This window comes from Stegostoma tigrinum, chromosome 40 (assembly GCF_030684315.1).
Source record: "Stegostoma tigrinum isolate sSteTig4 chromosome 40, sSteTig4.hap1, whole genome shotgun sequence".
Classification (NCBI taxonomy): Eukaryota; Metazoa; Chordata; class Chondrichthyes; order Orectolobiformes; family Stegostomatidae; genus Stegostoma; species Stegostoma tigrinum.
Window position 1 is genome coordinate 7,865,750 of NC_081393.1, and position 27,765 is coordinate 7,893,514.

Below are 27,765 nucleotides of genomic sequence, written 5' to 3' on the forward strand. Positions count from 1 at the left end.
TGTTGTATGTTAAATCTCCAGTTGCATTGAGATAACAATCTGTGAGCATCAATGGGAGTGGATATTTGTGGATTTGGTGCCAGTCAAGCAGGCTACTTTGTCCTGGGTGGCATCAAGCTTCTTGAGTTTTGTTGAAGCTGCACTCGTCCAGTATGATATTAATTGAACACAAGGATCAATGGAACATTAGGCACTTGTGAAACATACACTCTTCACTAAAATTGAAATAAAATTGTAAATTATCAGCCTTCATGGCAGTTACCTGAAACTTTGGCTCTTACACCACAATGACCAGCTAGTTGCTCAAGTTCATATTTACCTCAGCAGCACCAAGTCTATCGCAATGAAGCTGCAATTCTATATTTTAGCCCAAAAGGATTTATTTAAACTACAATATGAAACACAGACTTGTACTATGAACGGGTCTGCATTGATCTTTTTCTAAGCCGTCAATCCTCAGGGATTAGAAGGGGTTCAGTTTTTGATATATAGTTTCACATCACAGACAAGAAACATGTTCTCTGCACCACCTTTCAGTCATAATAATATGTAACAGTCCATGGGACAGATTGTTGCACTGAAGTAGTTCTTTCAGGGCACAGAGCATTTGGCAATGAAAACAAACAAAAACTGCTTTAATAAAGGTAATAGGTGAAAACTATTTCTCCCACTGAGCTATTGCTGACAGATATAAGTAATGTCAAAAGCAGAAATATTCTGAACAACTGAGTGGAAGACTTGTTTTCTTATTTACAAAGATGTACATGAGTAGAGATTAGCCCGAGCTCATTTCCAGGCCCAAACTGAATATTGCACGTGCAGCCTTTGTTTGCATTGAGGATATTCTGAAATTGGAGGATAAAATCTGATATTTTATTCTCACTGTATCATCGATAGCCAGAGGCAAGATGCTGGAAGATTGGAAGTTGGCTAGCATGGTACCCCTATTTAAGAAAGATGGTAAAGAAAACCCAGGGAACTATAGACCGGTGAGCCTGGCATTAGTAGTGGGCAGGTGTTGGAAAGGCAAGGACTGATTAGAGATATTCAACATGGCTGCATGCATGCTAAATCAGGTCTCACTAACTTGTTTGAGTTTTCTGAAGAGGTAATGGAGAGGTTTGATGAGGGCAAAGTGGTGAGTATGATTCAAATCGACTTCAGTATGGGGCTCAACAATGTCCTCATGGTAGACTGATTAGCAAGGCTGGATTACATGGAATTGAGGAAGAAATAGCTTTATGGATACAGAACTGGCTCACAGGTAGAAGACAGAGAGTGGTGATGGAGAGTTGCTTTTCAGATTGGAGACCTGCGACTGGCAGTGTGCTGCAAGGATAACTGCTAGGTCCACTGCTTTTCATTATTTATATAAATGATTTGGATGTGCACATAGGAGGTCTGATTAGTATGTTTGCAAATGACACTAAAATTGGAGATGTAGTAGAAAGCAAAGAAGGTTAACTGAGAGCACAACAGGTTCTTGTTCAGCTGGGCCAAAGGGCTGAGGAGTGGCAGATGGAGTTTAGTTTTGATAAATGTGTGGTGCTGCATTTTGGAAAGTCAAATCAGAGCAGGACTAATACATTTAATGGTAAGGTCCTGGGGAGTGTTGCTGAACAAAGAGATCTTGGAGTTGCAGGTAGTTAGGATAATGAAGAAGGCATTTGATATGCTTGCCTTTATTGGTCAGTGCATTGACTATAGGAATTGGGAGGTCATGTTGCGGCTATAAAAGACATTTGTTCGGTCACTATCAGAATACTATGTGCAATTCTGGTTTCCCTGGAAGGATGTTGTGAAACTTGAAAGTGTTCAGAAAGGGAAGTTGACAGGGTTGGGGGGTTTGACCTATAAGGAGAGGCTGAAGAGGCTGGGGCTATTTTCGCTGGAGCATCGGAGGCTTGGGTGTGACTTTATAAAGGTTTATAAAATTATGAGGGGCATGGATTATGCAAATATGTGGGGGAGTTCAAAACTAGAGGGCATAGGTTTAAGGTGAGAGGGAAAAGATTTCAAAGGGAGCTAATGGGCAACTTTTTCATGCAGAGGCTGTGCGTAAATGGCATGAGCTTCTAGGGGAAGTGGTGGAGGGTGGTACAATTGTAACATTTTAAAGGCATCTGAGTATATGAATAGGAATGGTTTAGAGTGATATGTGCTAAATACTGGCAAATGGGATGAGATTTATTTAGGATACCTGATCGGCACAGATAAGTTGGACCGAAGGGTCTATTTTTATGCTGTACATCTCTATGGGTCTATGAGAGATGATGTGTCTGCCTCTGGTGAGATTAACATTTGCTGCCTGTCTCTTAATTTCACTTGAGAAGATGTTCTGGTGAGCTGCCTTCTTGAACCAGTGCTGTCAATGCGGTGTAATTTCACCTGTAAAACTGTTCAGGAGGGGTTCCGGGGATTTTGACGTTGACACAGTAAAGGAATGGATGCGATGTTTCAAGTCAAGATGGTGTGTGTGTCTTGTAGAGGATCTTGGAGGTGATGATGGTCATATGCATTTGCTGCCATTGTCTTTCTAGATGATAGATGCAGCTGTTTGGAAGGCATTACTGAAGGAACCATGCTGATGGTATACACTACTGCCACTGTGCATTGCTGGAGGACAGAAATGTTTAGGTGGTGGATGGGATATCAGACAAGTCAGCTGTTGTGTCCTGAACGCATTGTGTTTCTTGAATGTTATTGGAGCTGCATTCAACCAGGAAAGTGGATTGTATTCCATCACACTCCTGACTTATCCTTGTAGGTGATGGACAGGCTTTGTGGAGTCACCAGTTAGAACATAGAACAGTACAGCACAATACAGGCCCTTCGGCCCACGATGTTGTGCCGAACTTTTGCTCTAAACCTAAGGTCTATCTAACCTCCAACACTACTTTATACTATCATCCATATGCCTGTCTAATTGCCACCTAAATGCCCCTAATGAGGCCAACTCCACTACCCTCTCTGGCAATGCATTCCATGCATTGCCCACTCTCTGTAAAGAACCTACCTCTGACATCTCCATGATATCTACCTCCTTTCACTTTAAAACTGTGCCCCCTCATAAAAGTTACCTCCACCCTCAGAAAAAGTCTCTGTCTGTCTAAGTTGAGTTATTGAGTTGAGTTATTTGCTGCTGGATTCATAGCCTCTCACCTGCCTAGGTAGTCACTGTGACAACAGTGAGTTACTCTATCCAGAATCTCCCTCCTTTGAAATGGTCTGCTATTCATAGAATCTTGGTCTGCTGTTTGCTTGAGTCACTTTGCTCACGGTTTGTCAGCTGAGTTCTTGAAAGGATAACATCTGGACTGGGGGAAGAAGGGACATGGGGAGTACACGTGCAGAAAGACAGTGGCTTTGAATATTAAGGTCATACAATAGAAACATTTGGCCCAATGAATCCACACCACCTTTCCGAAGAACATCCCACCCAGACCCAACCGCTACCATATCCCTGTAGCCTTGCATTTTCCATGGCTAACCCAACTAGCCTACACATCTTTGAACTGTGAGAGGAAACCCACACAGACACAGGGAGAAAGTGCAAACTCCACACTGACAGTCAACCAAGGCTGGAACCAAACCTGAATCCTGATAGCCATGAAACAGCGGTGTTAACCACTGAACCACTATGCTGCACAATGGAAAATTTTTATTCATTCACAGGATGAGGGCATTGCTGGCTAGGCAGCATTTATTGCCCACCCCTCATTGCCCAGAGGGCAGTTCAGAGTCAACCACTTTGCTGTGGATCTAGAGTCACAAGTAGGCCAGACCAGGTAAGGATGGCAGTTTCCTTCCCTAAAGGACATTAGTAAACCAGATGGGTTTTTCTGACAATCGGCAATGGATTCACAGTCACCGTTAGATTCTTAATTCCAGACATTTACTGAATTCAAATTCCATCATCTGCCGTGATGGGATTCAAACCTGGGTTCCCAGAACGTTATCTGGGTCTCTGGATTAAGAGTCTCACAATAATACTACTAGGTCATTACCTCCTTGTGCCTGGAAGATGGAAGAGCATTCCCCTTCCTGGCTCCACAGAAAGTTTTTCTTCAATCACAATTAAACCTACCATTAATTGTCTTCCTCATCAATGATTCATCTTGTCACTGGGTCCTTCAACAGACCATGTGCCCATAGATCTAATGCTCATTTTGTGCACGCAATCGATTTATTGTTGGGATCTTTGCTGGTAATGACTGAATCAAGACTGTATCTTTGCTAAAATTATTCACTGTGCATCTGTTTTGTACTCAAGAAACTTGGAAAATGCACAATGGCATTCTCCCTACAGCTTAATGAGTGTCCACCTGTGGAGCTCAGTGAGCAGAAGGGTTCATCTCATCAATTTTCAACCTTCCAATTTTATCAGTGATTAAAGTTATTGACAAAGACTTAAATTTTTATTCCTTGACTTTAGAAGGGACAATAGCATGGCCATGTGCATATTTTCGTTCCTTTCACAAAATATAAGAATGTTTAGATGGAGGTAAATTCCTTTGCTTTCCCAACGTGGGAAAGTTTCTTAGTTTCATGTATCTTATTATTTTCCATTATGGTCCCAAGTTTCTGTGATCCGTGCTATTTTTCTGAGGACACCAGAGGTGTTCAGGAAAGTATTTATTATGTGCTCAAGGCTCAGTGAAATTGTGAAACGGTCATTTATAATATGATTTATCATTTGGCTACAGAGCTGAAATGACTTTTGCTAAGTTTACAATCCAGGAGCACAGGATCTGTAATGAATATACTGTGGCTGCCAGAGTTCACTGGAGCTCAACAGTCACAGTTTCTGATTGCCTTTGAGCAGAGGTGAGGTCAGATTCACATTGAGGATCTGAAGGGGTATAAATCATACCATTCTGTCTGAACTGTAACTTCCTGATCCCTTGGTTCAAACCCTGCCTGCATTCCAGTGTGTACTTGGTCAATGGATGCGTGAGACTGGATGTATTGAACCTTCTTGCATGGCACCCAGAAAACAAATCCAAATTTCTGAAACACCTAATTTGTTCTTTAGCCCACAATCTGCAAGGAAGCATGCAGGTTGCGGTCAGGTTTTAGAAGAAAATAGTTGGCCTAAGTGCTTGTCAGCTTCCCTGTAAATCTTTGCATTAAACAGCAGATAAGTTCCCGACCCAGAACTGACCAAACCACTGTGTTGGAAGCTGAGGGGTGACATTATCAATGTTAATAAAACCATGAGGGGCAGTGACAATGTGAATAGTTGAGGTCTTCTTCCCAGTGTAGGGAAGTCCAAAACTAGAGAGCATAGGTAATGGTGAGAGGGGAAAGATTTGAAAGGGACCTAAGGAGCAACTTTTTCACACAGAGATTGGTGCATGTATGGAATGAACTGCCAGAAGAAGTGGTGGAGGCTGGTAAAGTTACAACACTTAAAAAGCATTTGGATGAGTACATGAACAGGAAGGATTTAGAGGGATATGGGCCAAATACTGGCAAATGGGATTGGATTAATTTTGGATATCTGGTTGATATGGACGAGTTGGACTGTAGGGTCTGTTTCCATGTGCTGCATTTCCATGATTATGATACTACATTTTTGAGCTTACTGTTGTGAGTTGGAGCCGTTCTGCCCCCTTACTCATTGTGAAGCTTCACTTGCAATGGATGTTCAATTCCTTTATCAATGTTATTACCTGTTTCTTTCTAGCTATTCACGATAAAGTGTTCCATCTTTGAATAAATCATTGTTTCAAATAAGTAGCCTCATTATTCCATTTCTAATCTTCCAACACTAGTCTCATATATGACTGGCAATTGCGTTTACAAAATTTATCATTTCAGTCATGTATACTGTGATACCAATGGTCACCTTTTATCACCAGGAGTCCGTTTATTGATTCCACTGGGGGCAATTCCAGAGGGACATTCCTGGGAAATGTACATTGCGGTCAATCAAGGCATAAACAGGTAAGGGGTGACATATATCAAAAATAAATGTGACTGTTATGTTCTGCACTCGTATGTTTATTGGAATGGGGAAAAGTGCAGTCTGCCTGAGTGGCATCCCATGTATTCAGGAGTAGAGGGAGTATTTAAGTGGGTCAGTTGAAGTGATGAAGTGGATTTATTTTGGAGACCTGTCATGGAATGCTGGCCTGCAGAAAAGGAAACAGCCTGAATAATTAATTGAAGTGTCTGGTTGTTATGAGTTTTCTTTATCTTACATTTAACTTGTGGGCATGGCATCTGAAAAAAAACATGAAATTATGCCATTTTATCTAGGATACTTTTTAATAGTAAATAATTAGAGCTTTGGAATCTAATTGCATGGTTTTTTTTGAAAAAGAGTACAACACAGTAATTATATATTCACAATGCTTCATTTCATTAGCACTTTGCTGTTGAATGTTCCAACTGAAATATCAGAACTATTAAGGGTATTTATTATAAATAATTAGCTTCACATCAGCTAATTATAGATTATTATTATAACACATGAATGCACTTTTAATTATGTTGAAATTGGGTTTATCTGTCCTGGTGATTCACCTAGTTCTTAACAAAGCCGTACTGACTGTTGTATTCTGCCGACATGCTCTGTTGACAGAAATTACATATACTGAAGAAAGGTTCCTCTGATTTCTTTCCACAGATGATGCCAGACGTGCTGACCTTTTCCAGCAATTTCTGTTTCTGTTTTTTAGGGCTTTAAACTGCATTTCTTCAGCACTGAAACAAAGGCTTACTTGTAACCAGTGCTTTTCATAATCTCATGATTTCCTAAAGCGCTTTACAGCCCAGTAAAGTACTTCTGAGGTGTAGTCACTTTTCTCATATATAGAAAAATGTGGCAGCCAGTTTATGCACAGTAAGGTCTTAAACTAACCAGGTACCAAAATCAAAATACTAAGGGTGGTGAAGATCTGAAATAAACAAATCAAAAAATTCTGAAAATAAGGAGAGAGATGAAGAGAGATAACATTTAAGGTCAGTGTCTTTTGCTGAGATTAATTCTGGTGGAAGGTCGCAGGTCTGAAATGATAACACTGCTTCTCCCTCCACGGATTCTGTCAGCCCTGCTGGGTATTTTCTGTTTCTGCTTTTCCAGAATTTAGTAGGACTATCACAATTCCGGTTGATCATTTTTCACAGCAGCCGTATTTTTTTGTATTTCATGATTTGGTCAAGTACTTGACCTGCTGCAAACCACCATTTATTGGGGCTGGTAACCTTGGTCAGTGTATACTGTCCCGTCTGTACCAGTGGCTGGGTTTTTCTGTGGTACACAACTTCTGGAGTGGGAGTTATACCTGGACCTCTTGAATCAGAGACATGAGAACTACTGACTAAACCAGTCCAGTCCCCTCTCTGAAGTAAATCTGTCTTTTTCTGTGAAATGAATAATCTGTTCCAGCGATATTAGTTGAGGAGGATGAATGTTTGTCAGAGAACCAGAAGAGCTCCACTGGTGCCATGGAATATTTGATGTTCACCTGAGAGCGCAGCGGATAAAAAGCAAGTTAAGATACCTAACACACAAAAAGTTTTCCGGTCAAAAGGCATCACACCAAATTTTCCCATTGCTGGAGGCATCTGTATGAACATTTTCAGAACTGTCTGCAGTCATTGCATACCAACCTTAAAAGGTGACCATGAAGCTTTCTCAATACACAGCATGCTGAAACCAAAGGAGGAATAAATTCCTGTGCTTGAACTTTAATTATGGTGACACCCCCTCTGCCCTAGCCTTTGCAAACTTTTGGCATGAAATTTTAATGCAACGATGAGTCTGATTACCAAAAAACTGGACTTGTGAGACAGCAAGGGGACAGAAACACACACATGAGGAAGCAAGATTATGCTAAATGCATATCACATGTATACAAATGACAGATAAATTAAGTATCCTGGAGTCCTATCAATTGGGCACTTGAGTGCCACAAGTAAAACATGTTGAGGTTGAGCCCCAGAGCTGGGTGCCATGCAATCTTGTTTAAGTGAGCTACTTTCTTTAACTTGTTGACAATCCTGACGAAATGAAGATGTAATACATGGAGAAATGTTCAGCCTTGAAAGGTTATTGAATCCCACAGAGCTTTTTATTTTCTTTTTATGGTCTGCAACTAGAAGAGAGTGAAATCCAATGGGAAGTGAGTAACCAAGAACCAAAGTCTTCCCTGAATTATTATTTTTCAAAGCGATGTGTTGATCTGTCATTTTATAGGCAAATTACAATTCACAAAATATCAAATTATTCTAACACTGCTGCAGTGACAGTCACAGCATGACAGTAATTAAAAGCCTGCAGACTTGTCAGTGAAATTATCTGCGAAGCAGATAAAAATATAGCAGATGAGGAAGCGTGGAAGTTCTGAGCCTTGTGGTCCATGCTGCAGAAAGACCTTGTCACTTCAATCCTCTTGTCTGCAGTATGAAATCTCTAGGTGGTTATCTCACAAGGTGAAGATTTATGAACAAAGAGCTTCATTGATCACAGTTAAGATCGAGTTTCTCTGTCACTGCCAGGCTGAAATAAAATGGGGCCCCATTGAAACCTCCCCGGGACAAACTGAGTGCTTCATCCAAGTCCAAAGGGGAGCGCTAAGCACGTTGCTCCATAATTAAGTCTGAAAAGTTGACAATGAATGTCCCTGCCTTCCTGTAAGTTGGTGCCTCACCACTCCTCTTCTTTCTGATCATTGCACTACCTGAGGAGGACTAATTCAGTAGGTCAGGAACCAAGTTTCTGTTGTTCAGTGTGGAAATTTGACAGGCTGCATGTCTAGCTTGATGCCCACTGTCCTTGGACTCTTAATTTGCATCTTACCTTGAAATAATATGGAACATAGAACTGTGCAGCACAGAAATGGTCCCTTCAGCTCGCAGTGTTGTGTCAAACATGACACCAAATGAAACTAATCCCTTTTGCTTGCCGTTGGTCCATATTCCTCAATTCCTTGCGTATTCATGTGCTTATTTCAAAGCCCCTTAACTGCCCCTATTGTATCTGTCTCCATCACCACCCCTGGCAAGTGCATTCCAGACACCTACCATGCTCTGTGTAAAAAGCTCATGTCTGCTTTGAACTTCCTCGCACCCCAACCTTAAATGCAATCAAATATGGTGGCTTTATTTTCTGAACTCAGAAACACAGATGATAATTGCTCCAGAGAGCAGAGCACATTACCAAACAAACCAGTTCAATGCTGTGGAGTCCCACTGTTGCCCCAAGCAGCTGCCTTGAGACCACTTGACTCCATTTTGCACATTTGAATGAAGACATCTTGGAAAACCTATCCAGATTGGCCCATAAACTCATGATTTGGGATGTGCTTGTGCATTCCTACACTCATAGCAAATAGAAAATCTTTAGTAGGGACCTGAAGGCAATTTATGCAAGCTGCAAGCAGCCAAAAAGGAGCAGTAGATTTATTACACGAAGTGCAGGCTTGAGCTGGTTATCTAAGGACTGTATTCCAGACAGGAAGGCAATCAAGTAACTACACATATCAGAGTTGTAAAATACTTAATAACCAGACTGATGCAAGCATGTAATCTCAGACACAGCATGTTCTCACTGTTCACTTCATCATGCCACGTCAATTCAGCCTCAGATTCCTTATTTTAGATCGCAGTCACATGCAATGGCTCCCCATAACACCTTCATACAGCAGTATCCCTCCATTCCCTTTAGATGTATTCCTGGAAAATAAAAGGCAAACAGTTCTTTATTGTCGGATAAATGTAGTTATATTCATTATTCTTTCATGGTGTACAAGCATCCCTGCAAAGGCATGTATTTGTTGCTCAGCCTATTTTCCCTTAAGTACAGTTAAGAGTTAACCATTACTGTGGGTGTGGAGTCACAGATAGATTGGACCTGGCAAGGACAACAGTTTTCTGCCCTTAAAAGATGATAGTGAACCAGATGGGATCTTACACTGATCCGAGGTATTTTAAAACTATTTTTACTATTGTGGACTTTTGTTTTATTCACCCTTAGGATGTGGGTATCGCTGGCTGGCCAGCATTTATTGATTGCCTCTAGCTGTCCTTGAGAAGGTGATGATGAGCTGCCTCCTTGAACCACTGTAGTCCATATTGAATGAATTTAAACTACAAAGTAAATTAAATTGCGACAGCTTCTTGGAGACCTAGCAGTCACCTCCATGATGTCAAATGGCCAAGTGTAATTTCTTTGTTTATTAAGTGAAATCCCTTTCTCAGCAGCCAATATTCATTTGTTTCTTCACAGAATGTGGGTATCGCTGATAGGATCAACATTTATTGCACATCCTTAATTGTCTTAAAGAGGTTGCATGTGAGACATTTCATGAATGCAACAGAGGCTGCAGGGCCATTTCAGAGTGCATTTAAGAGTCAACCACATTGCCATGGGTTTGGAGTCACGTATAGGCTAGACTGTGATAACAGCAAATTTCCTTCCTGATTGATCATCAGTGGAGCAGATGACTTTTACCACAACCCACTCATTTTATGGTCACTATCTTTACGCAGAGCCTCCAGATTTCTACTATTCCAGGAATATAACTACAGTGCTATTATATAACTGATAACATTTTGAGACATATCAGACACAATTCAATGTTTTCCTTTTTGCTGCCTTCAATTTTCAGCAAATTATTTGAATCTCTTTCTCAAGTTAAACACACACATCTGCAACCATTTAGCAAAATTGTATGGAATTAGCATTTATCGAATTGCAAGAATAACGACTTTCATTTCTGTAGCAACTTCAATGTATTTAAGAGGCACCGAATAGCAAAAACCAGCATTTGCAGCAGTTCCTGAGGCTCAAGCATGATCATTCAATTGAATGCATTTTCAAAGCATTTACAGATTTTTCATACCATCTGCTGTTCATTCTGCACTGACCTGCTGTTCAGCAAAAAAAAGACAGATTTTGTCAAAAACCAAACCATATCGAAACAATGCACATGTTTGTATAAGTGCAAACTCTTGCTCAGAAGAGAACATTAAAATTATAAGCAGGAGTAGGCTATGGTGCCCCAGAACCTGCTGCAGCTAAGGCCTTTAAACCCTAACAAATAGGAGTAGACCATTTGACCCCTCAAGCCTTGTGGACTATTCCATACGCTCAGGGCTGATATGATAGTCCTGCTGTCCACTTTCTTGCATTTTCCCTGGAATCCTTTATTTCTCGCCAGTGAAGAAGCTATGTCTCTCCGTCTTAAATATACACATCAACTTTATCCCCCAGAGCTCTTTTGTGGCAAAGAGTTCCAAAAACTCTCATCCTCACCTCAGTCCTAAATTGGTGCCCTCTAATTCTGAGACTATGCTTTCTAGTCCCAGACTCTCTCCCATGAGGGGTAACATCCTCTCAACATTTACTCTGTCAAGCCCCTTAAGAACTCTATATGTTTCAGTGAGATAACTTCTCATTGTTCTAAACTCCAGTGAGTACAGGCCTAACCTGGTTAACCTTTGCTCTTGAGACAATCCGTCCATACCGGGAATCATCGTAGTGAACCTACTCTGAGCTTCCTTCAATGAAATAATAGCTTTCCTTAAATAAGAGGGCCAAAACTTCTCATAGTACTCCAGATGTGGTCTCACTAGACTCCTTGGAAAATTACATTAAGATTTCCGTACTCTTATAATCCAAACCCCTTGAAATAAGGGCCAAAATTCTATTAACCTTCCTGATTACACGCTGTGCCTATGCGCAAACGTTCTATGTTTCATGCACACGTACCCACATGTCCCTTTGTCTTGCAGATTTCTGCAGTTTTTTTTCTCCTTATAAATAATCCTCTGTTCTTTTGTTCTCCCTTACAAATCGTCTAACTTCATATTTTCCCACATTATACTTGATATAAACCAATCCAGACCCCCTCAAAATATTTTAAGAAGATAACCTAGACCCTAACTTTTTCTTAAACGTAGATGTGAAGTGGGCACTCCAGATGTGTTGTACCTGGTCAAACCAATCAACGTTAAGCAAAACACAATTTGTTTGAACACTGTAGTTAAAATACAAACAGGAGAAAGAGGGATTTCAAATAACTTACTAGTGGAAAAATTAACCAAATAATAGATACAGTACCTATTACTAATGAACTGTTCCATATAGTAACATCCCATAAACACACCCCTTGGCAGAAAGCAAAATTCAGACACAGATTCTTATGTGCAGTTTCCCAATCCAGGAGGGAACAACATCAGGAGAGAGTTCAGAGAAAGTTACAGTTTGGAATCATTTACTGAAGCTTGCAACCATTTTGGGACCCAAGCAACTTCCAACTGCTACAGCTGAAAAAGCTAGAAAGCCTGATCTGGGAGAACTGGCCACTCCCCTTCCATTGTAACAGCTGTTTCTAAAAAAAACCTAAAGGCCTTTTAAATTATTGACTGAGGCTGACTCCATTAGACGCTTCGGTACTCTGTCATCGCAGGACAAAATAACCATTTTAAAGTGACAGCATCATCACATAGTCCTTTTGCTAATGTATTGCCCACTTTCTTAGCCTATCAACATCTCTCTATAAACATGTTGTATCTCTCCTGGAAATAGCCTTTCTACCGCTTATCTGATTTTGACCCACCCACTACTTTTCTGCTGGTAACATTCCCCGAACTCCACTCCCCCAACTAGCCCACTTTCTCATACCCTTTAACTCACTTGTGGAACAAAGAACTGATGAAATGACCCTTGAGAATGATCAATGACCCAGCCTCCATGAGGGTCTCGGATAGAAACTCCAGAGACAAATGGCTTTCTTCATCCTCATCTCCATCTAAATTGCTGACTCCTTATCTTTATACCTGCTTGTTCAGTTTCTCCATCGAGGAAACGTGATCTCAGCGTTGGTGGTATTATCCCAGATGACCATTCCTGGTACATTTTGGGATTTGCCACCTCTCCCAGTGTGTGGAAACCCAAGTAAGGGTTGCCTGAGGTCATTGTCAACAACCAGTCCTCCTTCACTTTTGCTTAGTCTTGGGCCTATCTAGCGATTAATTGAAAAGAACAGACCACCATAGCATCTCTGCAGAAGAGGCACTGTTCTTGGATGATACGATTTATTGCACGATGGCAGTAAGTTCAACAACATTCAGTCAAACATAATTGATAAGACCTTGTGAAGTTGATACATATCCATTTGCTCCAAGTGGAAGCTGGAATGGAATTTCCTGACTCCACTCACAGGTTGTGACTCCATCAGAATGGATAGAGGCAACATCATTTGAACTTTAAGCTCCTCAGAAGCATACTTTCTCTGACAGCATCTATCCTGTTAAGCACCTTCAGGACTCTCAGTGTTTCAATAAGATCACTTCATGTTTTTTTGAACTCTAAAAGCCAGTGAATTATAAATCATCATTACTGTGCTGGATAATTTCAACCACTCCTTCACTAGTTTCATAAATGCAGCATCATAGGTGGCTTTCCCAAGGTTTTCATGAAGTTGAAACAGAAAGTTTTGGAGAAACTCAGCAGGTCTGGCAGCAGAGACTTAGCAGAGTTGACATTTCAAGTCTAGTGACCCTTCTTCAGAACCCTTCAGACTCAAAACATTGATTCCATTTCTCTCTTCACAGATGCTGCCAGATGTGCTGAGCTTCTCCAGAAACTTCTGTTTTCATTTCAGATTTCTAGCATCTGCAGTTCATAGAATCCCAACAATGTGGAAGCAGGCCATTTTGACAATCGAGTCCACACTGCCAGTATGAAGGCTATTCCACCCAGACTCCCTCCTCCCCCCATCCCAGTTCCTATCATATCCCTGCATTTCCCATGTCTAACTCACCCTGCTTGCACACCCCTGGACACTAGGCAATTTGGTATGGTCAATCCAACTAACCTGCACATCTTTGGACTGTGGATGTTCTTTGTTTATTTTCGTGAAGTTGCTTAAGTTCCACATTAACTTACCATTAAATTCATTAACAGGAGGTAACTTTACAATTATCAGTATATGTATGTTATTACTAACTTGAAACTTAACAATATTAATCACTGCTGCCCAGATCTGTGGAATTTTATTCCTTGAGCTTGTGAATTCATTGAGTTGATTTTTAAAGTTCCAATTCTAACTTTTTGCTTAGTTATTTATTTTTTCTTTGTCATTTCTTCTTTGTTTTACTCCAAACTTTCTCCTGTCTGTTCAGGTCTGTTGCTGCACCAGACCAGACATTTCATTTCCCAACTCTGATTCACCTCTGTCTGAACCATTCGAGATAATGGGAACTGCAAGATGCTGGAAAATCTGAGATAAAAAAGTGTGGTGCTGGATGAACACAGCAAGCCAAAGCAGCTGCATGGCCTGCTGTGTTCATCCAGCTCCACACTTTGTTATCTCTGTCTGAAGCATTCCCTGTTTGTTTCTCAATCATTAAATTGTACTCCAGAATGTGCTGTTTGTCCTGTTGCTCACTGAGGTCATATTTTGAAGGTTACTGAAATGCTGAGCAATATACATCGAGGGGATAGAAAGGCCGTTGAGGGAGAATAGCTGGGGGAATAGGTTTATAATAAAAGCTACGAGGATTAGATGGAATTCAAGGGGAGATTGCTTTCACAGAGGGAGGCACTCACTGCCTAAAAGCATAATATAAGCACAAGAATTCAAACTGCAAAAGACAGTTGGTAAAGTGCCATCATCTACAAAGCTACAAAGCAAGAGTGAGAAAGTGGGATTCAGCAGGGTGGCTGCTTATTCCCAGCACAAACACATGATGGGCCAAGTGGCCTCCTTCCATGATGTAAATTTGAATTGATTCTTTGATTTCTAAGCTGCATTGCCCTCCATATGCCTTGATGCTTCGAACCTCTAGAAATTTAGTGGCCTTTTTTTGAAGAAAGACTATTGGTTATGTCTGTGAATGAGAGATATAAATAAAGGGGTCCCTTACAGGCAAGATGTCACTTTCTTCCTCAGGGTGACCCTGTGTCTAACTGGGACTGGGCAATGTATACACAATGCATTCTTTGTCTCTGATATTCCATTGCCTGCTTCTGGAGAAAGTCGAAGTACCTTTCAATCATATTGGTCTCAGTCTATTTGCAAAACAATTGTTTGGAACATTAAACACAAAGCAGAAAATGAAAGTTCAGCACTGGGTTTGATAGCTTCAGGGCTTGATGGCAACAGTACAGTGTCATCAAATGTTTCTGCGTCCCAAGTCAACTCTGGTGTCTAAAGATAGATGGCTCTTCTGGCTATGCTCATTCGTATTCCAATTCGTGGGACGTTAGTCAGGCTGCCACAGGGGTACACATTTGCTATTTTTTCCTTTCCCAAGCAGAGAGAAATCTCATGCACTTTGCATTGCAAGCATAGCTCCCTGTCTTGTTACAAATTACAACCTTTCCTGAATTTTGACCACAGTGTGATGCCTTTGGCTTTGTACAGATGGTCCTGCTCCAGGTCATATCCTTGGATTTGAGACATTATCAGAAACAAACTCTTCATTATGTTCCATGAGAGAATTTGATCAGTGCATTTTCTACAGTTCTGAAACAGTCAACGATACTTCCCTCTTTGCAATTAATAGCATAGTTGAAGTGGAAGGGAATGTGAGAACTACGGTGTGATTTTTGGTGCTGATCTTTATTTTAGATTTCTCTTAATTAAAAAAGAAGTGAAAGGACCGTGGATGCTGGAAATAGAAACAAAACAGAAACTGCCAGACTGAATTACAGAACTAAAGAACGGCCACTGGACCCCAAATATTAACTCTGACTTTTTTGCTGAGTTTTTCCAGCAATTTTGGTTTTTGTACTGTTAACCTAAGCCTGTTTATGTATAAAGTTAAAATTCATGTACTGATATGAAATGACTCACAATGTTTGGAATCAGGTATTATCAACCTGTGTGGTAACAGTGATAGCAACGTTCCAAACAGATACAGACACATAAAAGTTAAATTGGACGAGCAAGTCACTCAGGGAAATTGGATTGACATGGCTCATTGACACTTAAAGTCAATGAGTCATCATCTGGGCCTCCTGGTTTAATGTCCAAGTTTTGTTCAGCTCATAGTTTTCTTCATTCCTAAATTGGAAGGTTGTTGGTTCAAATCCCCGCTCACTCCACTTAACCTCAGTCAGGCTTATTCGACAGATGTCCCTCAAAGAGGCCTAACTGGCCCATGGCTGCGCTTCCAAATGCAGGAATTAAAAATCCGAGAGTCTGTGAGGAGGTGCTATTCACGTCAGAGGCTGTTTCTCTCCAACATTCATAATAGACATGCAGCCTGTGATTGGAGGAGGCGTGAGTTGGACACACATTGGGAGCATCATTTAGCCTGAGGCGTGTGCACCAGAGTAAGTGGCAACAGAGGCTAAATTGCCATGAGCAACAGAGAAAGTAGTGTTGATGCCTGTTTTTCATTGGGTTTAATACTTTAGTTACGGAGGAGATCCAGAATATTACATCAGCAGCTCTGCAGAGAGCTCAGTCAAGCTTCGAGAGAGGGCAATGTTTAATTTATAAGTCACAGCTCTCTTTTTGAAACCTCTTCAAATTCTGTGTCATGAGATGAACTTTTCATACTCCTTCAAGGAGCTCTGTTGTTATCAGATAGATAGCAACTGGAGAATTTTACTCAGTGACCTGTCTACCAACTGCACACGGTAACATTGATGTCCTCAACTGGTAGCAGAAACCTGTAAGTCCAAATATTTAAAACATTCATCAAATCTCCGTTTGTCTATGATATTATCAAGTCTTTATCTTAGTGGAACAGATCAGTAAACGTGTGTGCTAATATAGCAGGAATATATTCTGTGCAGACGAGTTAATTGTCACACTGTTTTTACAGACTTCTTCTTGTAATATAGTCCTACTGCTGCTCTGCAGTGTTCTGGTTAACTTTAAACCAGACGTTGGTAAATCAATGTTATACTTGCGATTTCGTTTGTCTCTTTTCTCTTTCAAGCCTGCAGCCAGAAGGAGCCGAGGTAATCTTGAGTCCCGAGGTGACCTGTGGGCCACCAGGTCTGGCCTTGTCCAGCCCCATTGCTCTGACTATTCCTCACTGCGCAATGGTCTGTTCAGAGCACTGGAGCATAAAGCTGAAGAGACAGACACTGACAGGAAAGTGGGAGGTAAGTTTGGATCAACTTATTGATTGCATGCAATGGCCAGATTTGCATATTTGCATTCATTTTCTGGGTCCCTCCAGCACAGCTCCAGCAGAGTTACTGAAATAGGTTTTCAAAAAAAAATTATCCCTGCTGCCTTAACTGTTCCTGTGGCATGATGGTGGGGGATCATCATGCTGCCAACACATCTCGACATAACCAGCATGGGCCTCCAATGAATCTCTGTGTGATATGGCGGAAAATAGATTTATTGTTGAACCTCAGGTCAGATACAGTGCATCACTTAAAGAGTGAGAGATTGAAAGGTTTGGTGATCTGAAGTGATTTGATGAGGACTGTCTGACATATACAAGAAAAAGATAAACAAGGGTTGTATTATTTTGTTTGTGTGTACAATTTGCTGGTATGTGTGTTGAATGAAGGGATGTGCTGCAAAATGTATGTGGGATGAAAGCAGATTTTGGACAGCATGTTTCATAGTTATTTTAATGTTAATGCTGTATTGGTGTTCATGAAATTACTCAGCAGCAACTGAAGAATACTTTCAATGATTTGGAAAATTGGATTGAACGATGCATCACAAATGTTAAGTTGAAGCAGAGAAATTTTAACTGTATTCGGTTAAAACAAATTGAATTACCCTTTCTTATGCAAATTAGTTGTGCTTCTATCATATGCACATCCAAAGTTTTTAAACTTTGAGGTTTCTCAAGGACTTAACCATCCTGTGTGAATATAATCTTATATATGTGTGTGGTGTTATGTTACAGGCACACTTGCAAGTATATTTGGCATGTTGTGTGTATATCCTGTGTTGTGCTTTCATCCATTTTTCTGTATTGAAATCTCTTTGTCTCAGTATCTATTTGTGTATCGTTCACTGCAGTTCTATCTCTGCTGAAAGCCCAGCCCAATCCACGGGGAGGCATGATATTATCGCTGGACTGTTAATCCAGAGACCCAGATAATGTTCTGGAAACCGTGGCCTGAATCTTGCCATAGCATGTGGTGGAATTTGAATTCCAAATAAAAATCTGGGGAATTAAGAGTCTATTGATGACCATGAACTGATTGTCGTGAAACGCCCGTCTGGCTCACTGATGTCCTTTGGGGAAAGAAACGGCCATCCTTACCTGATCTGGCCTACCTATGATTCCAGACCCACAACAATGTAGTTAACAATTAGCTGCCCTCCAGACAATAAATGCTGCCTGACCACGACGCTGTCATCCCATGAATGAACCTAATAAATGGTTTGGGGATGGCGGAATGTTGTTGTACGTTTATATTTGCCAATGCAGTAATCTATGTGATTTTGCAAAGTCAGCTTCCTCCATACTGTGACCTGAACACAGGTGTATGCAGTCCTGAAGAAGTCATACTGGATTCAGAACATTAATTCTGTTTCTTTCTCCCCGGATGTTGCTAGCCCTGCTGATGTACTCCAGCATTTTGTTGTCTTTGCCTGCATTTTGTTCGGCAGAACAGCACAGTCATAGAAATAGACAACATTGAAACAGACCCTTTGGTCCAACTCAACCACACCAACCTGATATCCCACACTAACCAAGTCTTATTTCCCAGCATTTGGCACATGTCCCTCTAAATCCTTCCATTTCATCTACCCATCTAGATGCCTTTTAAATGTTGTAATTGTACCAGCCTCCACTACTTCCTCTGACAGCTCATTCCATATATGCACCACCCTTTGTGTGAAAAGTTGCCCCTTAGGCCCCTTTTAAATCTTGCCCCTCTCACGTTAAACCTATGCCCTTTAGTTTTGGACTCCCCCTTCCAGGGGAAAGGACTTTGACTGTCCATCCTAACCATGCCCCTCATGATTTTATAAGTTTCTATAAGACCATCCTTCAACTTCAGAAATTCCAGGGTAAATAGTGTCGGCCTGTTCAGCTTCATACTAAAGCTCCAACACTCCAACTCTGACAACATCCTTGTATATCTTTTCTGATGCCTTTCAAGTTTCAGTACATCTTTCCTATAGCTGGGAGACCAGAATTGAAGGCAATATTCCAAAAGTGGCCTCACCAATGCCCTATACAGCCAGACCATGACCTCACAACTCCTATAATCAATGTACTGACTAATAAGTGACTTCTTCATGATCCTATGACTTGACTTTCAAGGAACTGTGAACCTACATTTCAAGATGATACAATGAGAGGCTGGATGAACACAGCAGGCCAAGCAGCATCTCAGGAGCACAAAAGCTGACGTTTCGGGCCTAGACCCTTCATCAGAGAGGGGGGGGTGGGGTGAGGGTTCTGGAATAAATAGGGAGAGAGGGGAGGCGGACCGAAAATGGAGAGTAAAGAAGATAGGTGGAGAGGGTATAGGTGGGGAGGTAGGGAGGGGATAGGTCAGTCCAGGGAAGACGGACAGGTCGAGGAGGTGGGATGAGGTTAGTAGGTGGATGGGGGTGTGGCTTAGGGTGGGAGGAAGGGATGGGTGAGAGGAAGAACAGGTTAGGGAGGCAGAGACAGGTTGGACTGGTTTTGGGATGCAGTGGGTGGAGGGGAAGAGCTGGGCTGGTTGTGTGGTGCAGTGGGGGGAGGGGACGAACTGGGCTGGTTTAGGGATGCGGTGGGGGAAGGGGAGATTTTTAAACTGGTGAAGTCCACATTGATACCATTGGGCTGCAGGGTTTCCAGGCGGAATATGAGTTGCTGTTCCTGCAACCTTCGGGTGGCATCATTGTGGCACTGCAGGAGGCCCATGATGGACATGTCATCTGAAGAATGGGAGGGGGAGTGGAAATGGTTTGCGACTGGGAGGTGCAGTTGTTTGTTGCGAACTGACTCTGCCTCCCTAACCTGTTCTTCCTCTCACCCATCCCTTCCTCCCACCCTAAGCCACACCCCCATCCACCTACTAACCTCATCCCACCTCCTCGACCTGTCCGTCTTCCCTGGACTGACCTATCCCCTCCCTACCTCCCCACCTATACCCTCTCCACCTATCTTCTTTTCTCTCCATTTTCGGTCCGCCTCCCCCTCTCTCCCTATTTATTCCAGAACCCTCACCCCATCCCCCCCTCTCTGATGAAGGGTCTAGGCCCGAAACGTCAGCTTTTGTGCTCCTGAGATGCTGCTTGGCCTGCTGTGTTCATCCAGCCTCACATTGTATCATCTTGGATACTCCAGCATCTGCAGTTCCCATTATCCCTGAACCTACACTTCAAGGTCTCTTTGTTCAGCAGCAGTTCCCAGGACCTTACCATTACCTGCCCTGATTTGCCCTACCAAAATGTAGCACCTCACATTGAATAGTAATTTTAATAAAGAGTACTTAAATTGATAGCGCTGCCTAAAAATAAATAGCCAGTTATCAGAAAAAGTTGAGTATGTCTTTACAAATTGGATTTTGCAAGCATTTATTGAGGCACGGCAGGGCAATCAAAGAAATTAAGTAAGGAAAACTCAACATGGAGGCACGTGGACAGTGGACATTTCACTACAACTGTAAAAGCCCCCGAAAGAACACACTTGGAGTTGGATGTTCACTTCTGGGAATCGGACTTTAGAAGGGACATATTGGTGTTGGACGGAATGCTGTGACATCTGGCCATCTTTGCTGCATAACCCTGAACGCCTGGCACTTAAATGTTGTCTTGATGATGAACAACTCAGAGTAGGAGACAGCATCAGAAACAGATTTAAAAACAATGAATGTGAACACAGGAGGAGCAGAACTGCAGTTTATCATGATATAGTGTGAGGGAGTTCTTGCTTTCCATTCAAATTTAGAAACATTTGAGAAATAGATGTCTCAGAAATGAATAGATTAGTCTGATGCCAGTTCGAACCAACTCATCATCTCATAGCTAGAACCTGTTTCCATGCATAAGGGTGTTTTTGCCTCAATGTAAACATGGAAAGATATTGGGAAACTTATTTCTTTGATGTGCTTTCCCTATAACAGATTATGTAGGCAAGTGGATAATATGAAGAAATACACAACACTTAGTGAAAACATTTCTCTGAAGTGCCTTGGGGATTTCACTTTCTTAAGATGAGCCATCAGATACTTTGGACTGGATCCATTGTTCCATTGGAGAAAGTGATAAGACATCTTGACAGATACATGGATAGGAAACGTTCAGAGGGATATGGGCCAAATGCAGGCAAATGGGACTAACTCAGTTCAGGGAGCCCGGTCAGCACGGACAAGTTGGACCGAAGGGCCTGTTTCTGTGCTGGATATTTCTATGACTCTATGTGCCCTCTCTGGAAGTCGCTGAAGCACAGGAACCTTGGTTTTCAGCACAGATGGAAAACAAAAATTGCCTGGAATACTGACCGGAACTGAACAGTTGCCAACTGCCCTCTCAGCTGGGCTTTGGAGAAAATGCCTTTCATTCACCAACAGAAGAGCCTGTTTACATCCATAAAACCGAGGATCTGGTGAAACAGTGATGGTGTCCCTACCTCTGGGCCAGGTTCGAGTCCCATCTGCTCCAGAAATTGTGTCATTACACATCGGAACAGGTTGTTTTAAAAATAATGTACATCCATTAAACTGGCCAACAGTGAGGCATGATTAAAATAACATCGTGTGTCTGCTGCCCTCCCAACAGCACAGAAGCAGTTCTACTGTCCGCAATGATGCTCACCAGGAAAAATGTTAAACTGAAGCACGGCTAACTTGTTTTCAAAAGAAGATATACAGCTTTATGCAGCCACCACAAGAGCTGAGGAAATAGTGATAACTTCAGTAAACTACACTTAATTCAGCCCATGGGTACAGACTTGAAGGACACAGGTTTAAAATAAACAAGCCACCTCTTGCTTGACACCTTAAAAAAGGTGCCAAGTGTCGGAGAGGATGACAAGAATACATTTGCCCAAAGTTGAACATGCTCCCAGAATGTGAATCACTGTGCCGTGATGAGAGAATGGTGCTGAAAACAAAAACTGCTGGAGATCTTAGTGGGTCAGGCGGCATCCATGGGGAGAAAGCAAGCTAACATTTCGAGTCTAGATGACTCATCAACAGAGCTGAAGTGAAGTGTGGATTAGGTAGCATTTATGCAATAGTTTTGGGGAGGGGTTTGGGGTACTGTGGGAGAAGGGATGTTGATAATTTAGGTTAAGTAATCAGAATGCGAGAATGGCAGAACAGTGATGTGTATAACTGCTAGACTATTTGTCTTGGGCAAGAGTTCAGTGGTTTGAATATGGGGATGTGCAAATAATTGAATTTTCTGCAGCAACGTGGTAGAATTTAAGTACTTTTCTCTGGTGGCAGGTTAGGGTGCATAGAAAATATCAGTGGGCCAAATGGACATCACTTCTCTCGTGTTTTCTTGTGGCCCCGCCAAGAGAAGAAAACGAAAGAAAAAGGAAGACTTATTTATCTGACATAGAGATGGTTAGAACTGCCGATGTTGGAGTCTGAGATAACACAGTGTGGAACTGGAGGAACACAGCAGGCTGGGCAGCATCTGAGGAGCAGGAAAGCTAACACTTCAGGTCGGGATCCTTCTTGGCAGAAATGGGGGAGGGTAATGGGAATCTGAAAAAAAGGGGGCAGTGGGCTGGGAAAGGTAGATGGGGTGGTGATTTCAGGTAGGTAGTGGAATAATAGGAACCGCAGATGCTGAAGAATCCAAGATAACAAAGTGTAGAGCTGGATGAATAAACCAGGCCAAGCAGCATCTTAGGAGCAGAAAAACTGATGTTTCGGGCCCAGACCCTTCATCAGAAATGGGGATTGGTCAGTGAGGTGGAAGGAGCGGCTAGGTCGGAGAGAAGACGGACAGGCCAAGAGGCGGGGACAAGAGGGAGGGGTTGGTTTTGGAATGAGGGAGATTTTGAAACTAATAAAGTCCACATTGAGACTTTTTTATGAAACACTTTTCTCAATATCTCAAGGCACTATATAACTCTTCAAGTATTTTCAAGTATGTCACTGTTGTCCTGCAGGAAATCTAGAGCCAACTTTCACACAGCAAGCTCCCGTAAACATGGTAATGACCACATGATCTCAATTTAGGCATTGGCTGAGACATTAGGGAATTCTCCTGCTTCTCAAATGAGTATCAGAGGGATGTTTTTTACCCAGCTGAGAGAAGAGTAGGTGTCTAAGTTTGATAGTGTACCTAAAAGATGATACCTCTGAAAGTGCAGCACTCCTCACGGATTCACTGATGTGTTATACTGGAATTTCTGCTCTAACTTCTGGACAGTGTAATTTAGGGAATAAAAGGGTACAAGGAGAGTACCTCAAACTTGGCTGTTACAAAACTGGAGTTGTCTAAGTACTGAACAGTTTTTGCGCCAGTTTTAGTTCAGGAATTTTTTTTTGTAAACATATATAGGCAGTTTGACTGGGCCTTTCACATTGATGGATTGTTCATGTGCAGAAAAATGCTGCCAACAATCCTCTTGCTCATGGTTAGATGTAAGGACATAATTGGTTTACACTGGTATAGGATTGACAACTGTTGAGCCACAATAAGATGAAGCTCTTGTCTTAATATGCATTTTTTGCTTAATAGAAAATAATGTTACAAATGACGTTAGTTCATGAGACATTGTTACAAAGGCCCTGAGGAGTTCTGTGAATAGAGTGAGGTAGTGATAGAATGATAATCAGGGGCCCAGGTCCAATGTTATGGAAAAATTGGTCTGGATATCATCCTGGCAGATGATGACATTTGAATTTGATAAATATTTGGGGGGAAAGAAAACCAATCTAATGTCTCTATTGTGTTGAAAACCAATTTGGTTCACTCTTCCTTTGAGAAGGAAATCTGCCTTGCCTGGAGTGGCCTGGCCTTTGTGTGACTGTGGACCCACGGCAATACAGTTGACTCACTATATCTCTGAAATGGACTAGCAAGCCACTCATTCATATCAATTGCAATGAAATCTCAACAAAGAAATGAAAGTGGATAGACTACCTAGCATTGATATAGACACCAGAAAAGACAATGGCAGAAACAGCCCTGTTGACCCTGCAAAAAAACCCTCCTTACTAACATCTGCGGGTAAGTATGAAAATTGGGACAGTTATCTCACAGCCTAATCAAGCAACAACCTGACAAAGTCATACTCATGGAATCATATTTTACAGACAATGCCCCACACACCACCGTTAACATCCTTGGGTATGTTTTGTCCCACCAGCAAGACACTCCCAGCAGGTGACAACATAGTGGTTATGGATGGGAGTTGCCCTGGGAGTCCTCAACATTGGCTCCATGAAGTCTGATGGCTTCAGGTTAAATATCGCCAAGGAAACCTCCAACTGATTACTGAGCACTGTCCTCTCTTAGTTGATGAATCAGTGCTCCTCCATGTTAACCAACATTTGGAGGAAAGTACTGAAGGTGGCAAGGACACAAAATGTGCTCTGGGTGGGGGATTTCAATGTCCACCACCAAGAGTGGCTCAGCAGTGGTGCTTCAGATTGAGCTGGTCAGGCCCTAAAGGGCATATCTGCTAGATTGGACCTGTGGCAGGTGGTGAGGTAACCAACAAGAGAGAAGTTTCCTTACTAATCTGCCAGTTCAGATGCATCTGTCCATGACATTATCAGTAAAAATGACCACTGAAAAGAAGTCCTGCCTTCAAATGAGAATAGCGTCCATCGTGTTTTGTGGCATTATCACGGTGCTGAATAGGACAGACTTGACAACTCAAAACTGGGCAACCATGAGGCACTGTTGGCCATCAGCAGCAGCAGAATTGTATTCCACCACGATCTGTAACCTCGTGGCCCAGCATATCCCTCACTCAACCATTACCATCAAGCCAGGCAATTAACTCCGTTTCAATGGAGAGTGCAGGAGGGCATGTCAGGAGCAGCACCAGGCATACATATTTAAAGATGAGGTATCAACATGAAGTTAAAAACAGGGCTATTTGTATGCAAAATAGCATGAACAGCACGTGATAGTCAGAGCTAAGCGATCCCACAACCATTGGATCAAATGTAGGCTCTGCAGTCCTGCCACATCCGGTCAAGAATGTTAGTGGACAATTCAACAACTCACTGGAGGAGGACGCTCCACAGATGTCCCCGTCCTCAATAGCGGAAGAACACACACATCAGTGCAAAAGATAAGGGTGAAGCATTCACAGCAATCTTCAGCTAGAAGTGCCAAGTGGTTGGCCTATATCAGTCTCCTCCAGTGGTCCCCAGCATTACAGATACCAGAGTTCAGCGATTTAAATTCACTCCCTTTCGTATCAAGAAATAGCTGGAGGCACTGGATACTCAAAGGCAATGGGCACTAACAACATTCCGGCAATAGTACTGAAGCCTTGTGCTCAAGAACATGTCACTCCCCTAGCCAGGTTCTTCCAACACAGTTACTATACTGGGATCTACCTGACAAGGTGGGAAATTGCGCAGGTATGACCTGTACACAAAAAGCAGGACAAATCTAACCCGGCCAATGACCACCTCATCAGCTCAGTCTGTATTATCAGTAAAGTGGTGGAAGGTGTCAACATCAGTGCTATAAAGCAGCACTTACTTCAGAATAACTAATTCACTGACACCCAGTTTGGATTCTGCCAGGGCCACTTAGCTCCTGACCTCATTACAGCCTTGGTTTAAACGTGGACAAAAGAGCTGAATTCCAGAGGTGAGGTGACAGTGACAGCTCTTAACATCAGTGCCATGTTCAACCAACTGTAACATTAAGGAGCCGTAGCAAATCCCGAAAAATGGCTATGGGGGAAAATTCTCCACTGGTTGGAGTCATACCTGGCAAATATGAAGATAGAGATGACAAGGTGTAGAGCTGGATGAACACAGCAGGCCAAGCAGCGTCATAGGAGCAGGAAAGCTGATGTTTCGGGCATCTTTAGTTCCTACTATCTCTGAGACAAATATGAAGACAGTTCTGGTTATTGGAGATCAGTCATCTCAGCTCCAGGAAATCAAAATTCCTCAGGGTAGAGTCCTGGCCCAACCAGCGTCTGCTGCTTCATCAACACACATCCCTCAATCATAAAGTCAGAAGTGGGGACATTTGCCGATGATTGCAGAAAGTTCAGTACCATTGACAATTCCTCAGATACTGAAGCAGCCCACGTGCAACTACACAAAATCTGAACAATATCCAAGCTTGGGCTTACAAGTGGCAAATAACATTTGTACCACATAATGACCATTTCCAACAAGAGACGATCTAATCACTGCCCTTGACATTCGATGATATCACCATCACTGAATCCCCCACAATCAACAGCTGAGGGGGTCACTCTTGAACAGAAACTCAACTGGACTCACCACATAAACACAGTGACTATAAGAGCAGTCAGAAGCTAAGAATATTGCGGCAAGTAACTCACCTAACTCCCCAGAGGCTGTCCACCATATACAAGATGCAAGTCAAGAATGAGATAGGATGTACCCCATATGCCTGGATGAGTGTAGCTCCAACAACACTCAAGAATCTTGACACCATCCAAGACAAAGCAGCTCACTTGAATGGCTCTACTTCACTACTGACACTCTATATCAACACTGTACTGCTCACAAGATTGCACAAATTAGCCATGCATCAAATGAGTACGGTTTTATGAAGGAAAATGGTGTTTGATTCATTTGCTGGAGATCTTCAATGATGTAACTTGCAAAGTAGATAATGGGGATCCTGTAAACGGAGTACATCTGAACTTTCAGAATCAGTTGATCAGGTGCTGCAAAAATTTTTAATACACAAGGTAAGATCTTATTGAATTAGGCATAACACATGAGCTTGGATAAAGAATTGGCTAACCAACAAAAGCAGAGTCAGGATAAATAGCTCTTTTCCAAGTTGTCAAGATTAATTGCTGGAGTGCCACAGAACTCGGTTCCCGGGCCCCAAATATTTACAATATATACCTATGACTTGGATGCAGGGATAGAAGATACTGTAGCCAAATTTGTAGATGACACTGAAACAGATGGGAAAGTCAGTTGCAATGAAGAAAGATGAAATTTATAAATTGAAATGGATGGGTTAGGTGAACAGGCCAAAATTCAGCAGATGGATAACATGAATAAATGCAAGGTTATGCATTTTATTTGGAAGAATTGAAAGACAACTTAGAAGTTAAGTAGAGAGAACTTTCAGATGACATTACTGCAGAGGGGTCTGAATGTCCTCGTGCATGAGTCACAGAAAACTAGTATGCAGGTAAAACAGGTTGTAAGGAACGCAGATAGAATTTTAGCATTTATTGCTAAAGGAATACAGTATGAAAATCGGGAAAAGTTTCTGCAACCGTCCAAGATATTAGTGAGACCCAATTAGTGTACCATTTTGGTCCCCTTGCTTCAGGAGGGACGTGATTGCATTGGAGACAGTTCACAGGAAGCTCACTTGATTGTTTCCAGAGATAGAACATCGAACATAGAACAGTACAGCACAGTACAGGCCCATCAGCCCACAATGTTGTGCTAACCTATTATCCTTCTCTGAGATCAAACTAACCTGCATATCCACCATTTTATTATCATCCATGTGCCTATCCAAGAGTTGCTTAAAGTCCCTGATGTATCTGACTCGAGTACCACCGCTGGCAGTGCATTCCACACACCCTCCACTCTCTGTGTAAAGAACCTACCTCTGATATCTCCCCTATACCTTCCTCCAATCACCTTAAAATTATGTCCCCTCATGTTAGCCATTTCTGCCCTGGGAAAAAGTCTCTGACTATCCACTC

General features: G+C 42.0%; 1 protein-coding gene across 5 annotated transcripts in view; it reads left to right on the plus strand.

Annotated features, from left to right (window-relative positions):
• Positions 1-27,765, plus strand: part of LOC125448094 (netrin receptor UNC5D-like) — a 487,552-nt gene that overhangs the window by 424,866 nt on the left and 34,921 nt on the right. For all 5 annotated transcript variants that reach the window (XM_048523119.2, XM_048523121.2, XM_048523123.2 and 2 more), the window contains 2 exons: positions 5,865-5,949; positions 16,912-17,080. In XM_048523119.2, coding sequence (XP_048379076.2) covers positions 5,865-5,949; positions 16,912-17,080 — 254 coding nt within the window. The remainder of the gene's footprint in view (positions 1-5,864; positions 5,950-16,911; positions 17,081-27,765) is intronic.